This window comes from Plectropomus leopardus, chromosome 10, assembly GCF_026936395.1.
Source record: "Plectropomus leopardus strain MGB_pleo_1.0 chromosome 10, ASM2693639v1, whole genome shotgun sequence".
NCBI classification, from domain to species: domain Eukaryota; kingdom Metazoa; phylum Chordata; class Actinopteri; order Perciformes; family Serranidae; genus Plectropomus; species Plectropomus leopardus.
The window spans coordinates 1782263-1788371 of record NC_142185.1 but is presented as its reverse complement, the minus strand read 5'-3'; the positions used below and the strand labels follow the sequence as shown (position 1 = coordinate 1788371).

Genomic DNA, 6109 nt, shown 5'->3' with positions numbered 1-6109 from the left:
GCACATACACATGCATTTTGGGGTAACACACGCAGGCAAACTCTCTCTCTCTCTCCGTCTGTCTTATTGTTTCTTCCACGCAGTAATCTCTCTCCTTCCCTCCATCCCTCTCTCTCTGTCTTTATGTCTCCAGTGGTGAAGGAAGTACACAGATTCGGCATTTAAGCAAAAGTACTAGTACAATGATGTCATCATATTCAAGTTAACATTGTTGTTAACATGAAAGCAGTTACCTTTTCAGTGTAGAACTCTATAAGGAAAAATCCTGCATTCAAACTTCCATTGAAGTTAAAATACAATAGTGTTCAAAGCATCAAAAATAAAACTACCCTTTATGCTGTAAAATGTCCCATGCAGCTGATTTATAACGATATAATATTGTATGGTATATCACTGGATTATTCAGTGATGCATCAATGTATAGAAAACATTTTCTATTGTCGCTGCTTGAGGCTGAGTTAACTTGAACCCTTTGATACCTGGGAATATTGACTTGATCTCTTTTAAAAACATTGGAAGAAGGAAATGAGCAACTTAAGAAGAAAAGACTCAGAAATTAGCAAGATATTAGTAAAAAGTAAAAAACAAACAAAAAAAACCCACTGAAAATTAACACAAAAACAAACACACAAACAAACACCAAAAACTGAAAAGTCAAAAAAAAGGAAATGACCTGAAAAATAAACAATGATAAAATAAACAACATAATTATGATAAATGTAAATATAGACATTTTACCAAAGTTTTTTTTTAATTACTAATTAATTTTCCTAATTACTCATTTCTTACAATTTGTGGGACATTTCTTGCAAAGTTGTTCATTGCTCTTCCCCCTATGTTTTAAAGGAAATCAAACCAAATTAAAAAGTGATGTCAGTCCAGGGTTCAAAGGGTTAACTGCTTTGCATATGTTAGCTAGTTTGGTACAGGGATTTCATACCTAGTGCTGGGGCCCCGCTAAACTCATAGAATATTATAAAGGGTTGTGAGATTTTTAATGGTAGAGTATAAAAGAAGAAGCACAGTATGGAAATTTGTTTGTCTTTCTAATTGTTGCCTTTTTGACAAATATACGGCACTGGGGCCTCAAACTGTTATTCAAATGAGACATATAAAGTTTAAAGAGCAAATCACTTTTGGTGGAACTGCTAATGACTCACAGATATCTGAACATGACCTGGACCTACACATCCAACTAAACACAGCTTTTTGTGAGCAGTCATGAGCCAGAGAGGTTTGAAACTACTGGTTTCATCGTCAACAGTGTGTTGTACTTTGTTATTTTATTGTAAAACCAAATAAATGCATTGGAGTAAAAAGTTATTAAATGTAATGCAGTACAAGTGTTAAGTAGCATAGAGTGGAAATACTCAGGTAAGGGACAAGGGACTCTGATGCAAGTACAAAAAATGCACTGCAGGAACTGACCGATGTCATCAGCAGCAATATCACCAAACAACCAGATGGAATCTTCATAGTAGCTGCTGATTTTAATCAACTTAACTTTCAACTCCAAAGATGTAGCAGGATCAAGGATAATTGCAATTTCATTTTTTAAACTTTGTTTAAAAAAATTACCAATAAATCTAGCTTCTACCTTCTAAAGTAAAAGTACTTTGTTACACTTTCTACTATATGTTGCACACACGCATTCACACACAAAGATCAGGAGACAAGAATACAGATGAAAACCCAAAGCCAGCTGATAAGAAGTCTGCGTCAGAAGTGAAAACACCTTGAAATGAAATTTTCTGCAGAATGATTCACCTCAGGGCCCGCTGTGAAAATCTTCTGTCGATTAAGTCAAACCTACATCGTGCTGTAAAATCAGATTCCTTCTGATCACAGGAAACATTTGGCCTCCGTTCAGTCTGACTGCTCCTCGGTGCTCTCACTGACAGCCAGCTCCCACAGCCACGTAGAAAACATAATCATTTATTGAAATTACTGACCAACGTTTATACTGGAATACAAAGACATATATAGAAACATTTCTTCAACACTGCATGGACAGTTAATTGTGGGCTAAAACTTATATGGCTGATGATATTCATTTGAATAAATATATACATAAGTACATACATTTGTATAGACTGGATATATATCTTTGTGAGACACACTTTCAAGCAAAAATAGCATCACGTCACACAGATAAGTCCTCTGTATAAAGGGGAGGTCAGCAAGGCCTTTTCAGTTCAGTCAGTCCAGCCCTCTGCAGGGCCTTAAAGAAGCTCAACTCCACACAAAGCACAGAGAGAAGACGCTACAACACCTGCACTGCAAAAACAGACTGTGAATCCATCGCATGATGGCTCTTAATCTGCAGCAGAGTATCAAAACAATGGAAGGAAATAGCTCTTGAGATTACACTCATGAATTATTATTTGAATTTATTGTAATATTTTCACTTCTTTACAAAGCAAAGTGACACGTACCAGACAAGTCCTTGGACATGCCAGGGTGAAGAGATCTGATTTTTTTCTGTAGAAAATCATTGAGAAACTATTGTGGAAATAAGTGAAATTATATGGAATATAGTGTCATTCTAGGCTGTAAAATCTGACAAGTTGATCTAAAACAATATTTGAAACCAATTGCCTTGATAAAGCAAATTTAACTACAAATCTTAATTTATATTTACTTTATATGTTACGTTTCCTTGAAATTTTTCTGTATTTAATTAATTTTGTGAAGTTGTTGCAATTTAAAAATGGCAAATGGAATTACCTGATACTCTCTGTGTTTGCAACTTCAGTAAATCAACTTAGTCTGACTTAACTTGATAATGACAAAGGGAATTTTACCGATGACGAAGTTAAGCGTTTTGCCACTTCTGTTTTGTTAAGATGTTTAAGAAAATATAAATATGATTGGCTAGTTTGTAAAATACAGATATATAGCTCAGTAAACTTGAGTTACTGAAGTTGCTAAAACTTAGAAAGATGATGTAGTTAAACTTTTTGTTTTTAAATTGCAACAACTTCACAAAAGCTAGAAAAGTAACGTTTATTTTTCTTTTTTGAGGTAATTAGGTCTAGTTTTTCTAGATTTTTATAAAATCTAGTACAATTAACTTTTCAGATTTTGCAGTGTATGAGAAAAGTTAGATTTTCAGAGTGAATATGAGACTGAGTGCTTGGTTGCCCGGCGGCAGCTTCCTCTGGTCGGTCTGATCAGATCAGATTGAACTGGTGTCTTTCTGTCCCAGCAGTTCTGGGATGAAGGGCTGCGATTATCCTTTTTCAGTCCGGGTACAAAAGGAAACCGGAAAATGTGCTGTATTTGTTGTTGTTTCCGCCGTGTGCCTTCCCGCCGTCCAGTTTGACATAAATCTCGTCCCCGGAGTCCAGATGCAGGACGACGCTGTTGCTGGCGTAGTCGTAGTTCTGGTCGGCGTCCTGCGCAATGGCGCTGGCTCGGACCTGCGCGTGAAGAGATGAAGAGAAAGAGAGAGAGAGAGAGAGAGAGAGAGAGAGAGAGAGCTGTGAACCAGCTGCACGGCCAAAAATGCGCGCTCAAATCATAAAACTCCTGATATTTGTGATATTTATGTCACAGTTCTCCACAAAACGCGAGTATTCAATTGATTTATTGGTATAAGTGGTTATCGGGGCTTCTGCAGCGTAAGTGCGTACGTCAAGTTAGATTTCAGACCTTTTTAGACGTTATAATGCGACTCCTAATGAAGTTTAAGACGAATTTTCAGATAAGCAAACCTGCATAAATGTTTTATTTTGTTCAAGCATGGCGTTGTTTTTTGCCCAGTGAAAAGTAAGTAGTACCTCAAATGTTGAAAAAAAACACCAAAACAATTTTAGAGTGAAACATGTGAGATTTACCTGCTTGCATTGTCATCCTAACAAGTTTAAGAAGAGGAATTTATTAAACTGTTAAAACAAAATAAAGATGTTACCAGTCATTTTGAGATTTTACAATTCAACGTAAAAAAAACCAACAAAAAAACACACAATTCATTATATCCTAATTCACCTGTCTTAACATTTTTAAGACTTTTGAAAGATTACTTTAAGTCATTTTAATACAAACAAAGGTCTTACTTGAAGATAAATATATGTATGCCTTTTAAGACTGTTAAAGGATCAGTAGGAACTCTGGGATCAAATGAAGAACCGGAATCAAAACCAGAGTCATGGATTTTAGACTGAGTGCGCAATTGCTCTCTGTGGCACTGTTGTGCCATGGAGCCCTGAGACACACACACACACACACACACAATAACTTTGTGCATTTAGTCGTTCAATCAGCACGTGCATGTTTGCAGAGTAACATGTAGCCTACCTGTCCGTTTTTGCACAGGTCTGCCCACATGCTGGTCCCGTCTCCTCCGCGCATCAGTACATGGTAGGTGAAGTAGTAAATCCCAGACACTTGGCACGTGAACTTGCCGGTTGTGGGGTCATAGTGGTTGCCCAGGTTCGTCACAACGTCGTCGAACCTTAAAACTTCGTATCCCTCGTGAGGGTTTTTCAGACCCACATAAAAAGCGATCTTTGCGCCTCCAACAGCAGAGCCGAGCTCTCCGCCGACCTCAGTCCGCGCGGTGCCCCCTATCCCCGGGTGTCCCTTCTTTCCAGAATCCCCTCTATCCCCCGGCGGACCTCTCGGACCCGGTGGCCCCGGTTCGCCCGGCGGACCCCTCGGCCCGGGTTTGCCCGGTCGACCCGGCTCTCCTTTAGTCCCTTGAACAAAGGTCGGGGAGGGCATGGCGCTTAGGTCCTGCATGACTTCCAGAGCCGTGGCGCTGGGTTTGGTGTTGTACGGGTCACAGATCATCCGGCACGTACCCATCATCTCGTAGTGCGCGTCGGTTTTGGAAGTTTGGACCAGCAGGGGGATCGCGATGATGAGAGCCAGAACCATGACGATGCCGATCACCGCGGCGATCAGTCTCTTCCTCTGCAGAGTCCGGGAGGCGAGAGCTAAAAAGTCCGTTTTGCTTTGGGACGTAATGGTGGAGGGTGGCGGGAGCTGAGAGCCGCGGCGGAAACAGAGTGCACCGACACCGAGTTACTCAAACCCGGGGTGAGGGGACGAGAGAGAGAGAGAGAGAGAGAGAGAGAGTGACCCCGCAGCCCGGTGGAGCCCGCAGCGGTAAGTGGGTGACAAAGCCACTCGTCGTCACGCGGCTGACAGGAGAGAGATTGGTTTTGGCATCACGGCTGCACGCGGCGGATCTCCAAGTCTCCGAGCAGGAAGAGGCTTCCAGCGGTTTTTGTTGGTCTGGGAGCAGGGAGAAGAGAGTCGGGGGTTGCTGACGTAACAGGTTGAGGGCAAAGCCTGTTGCAATTTGGATTAAGACTGCAACAATAATCATGCCATCTTTATGTATGAATGATAAATCCCTCTGCATAGCCTCACGGGGAAGGATCAGGAGGCATTACTGACACTTTGAATTTCTTGCAGACACTGAAACATTTCCTCTTTTATACAGCAGTCATCTGAATGCAGCTCATGTGTTTGAGGCTGAATACTGTCACTTAGATGGAGCTGTTTTTAAAAGAACAATCTGCATGAAAAAACGGTGTCTCTAAGTAAAAACACAGCAGTGTTCTTAAATCTTAAACCGTTAGGCTACCTGAACTTTACTCAGGACTTCAGAGAAACACTGTCAAATTTAAACACCAGATTATTTTATATCTCCTTTTTTTTAATATGTCGACTAAAATGATTGTATTGAAGCTTGATCAGTGCAACATTAATGTTCTCTGACATTTCTCATAAAAAGTCACTCAGCCTCTGCTCAGCCTGCACTCATATGTGTGCAAGAAATAATTCTGTCAATAGACTTAGGAAACAAATTGCTTATACCCAGTGAGCAATTTTTGGCTCTCAAAACATTCTGAGAACGGTACAATGCAACCAATGCAATGTTTAGTAACGTTTTCAGAAGCTAGTTTTCTTTTAGTACCCAGAATGCTCTTTTTAAAGTTAGAGTAATATTTTTTTATAAACATAAAAATAAAATAAATAATAAATGTTTTTTGTTAACATATCACATTATATTTTCATAAAAAAATGTTCTGTATTCTCAGTTCTCAATAACATGTTCTGAATGCTGCTATTAAAATGTTCTCCCTATGTTCTCATG

General features: G+C 39.7%; 1 protein-coding gene across 1 annotated transcript; it reads right to left on the bottom strand.

Annotated features, from left to right (window-relative positions):
• Positions 1-1173: 1173 nt before the first annotated feature.
• c1ql2 (complement C1q like 2) lies at positions 1174-5239 on the bottom strand. Its single transcript, XM_042495060.2, has 2 exons — positions 4300-5239; positions 1174-3422 (listed from the first exon to the last, which is right to left on the bottom strand). Exons 1-2 carry the CDS (start codon positions 4879-4881, stop codon positions 3243-3245), a joined length of 762 nt encoding a protein of 253 aa, XP_042350994.1. The 5' UTR covers positions 4882-5239; the 3' UTR covers positions 1174-3242.
• Positions 5240-6109: the final 870 nt, after the last annotated feature.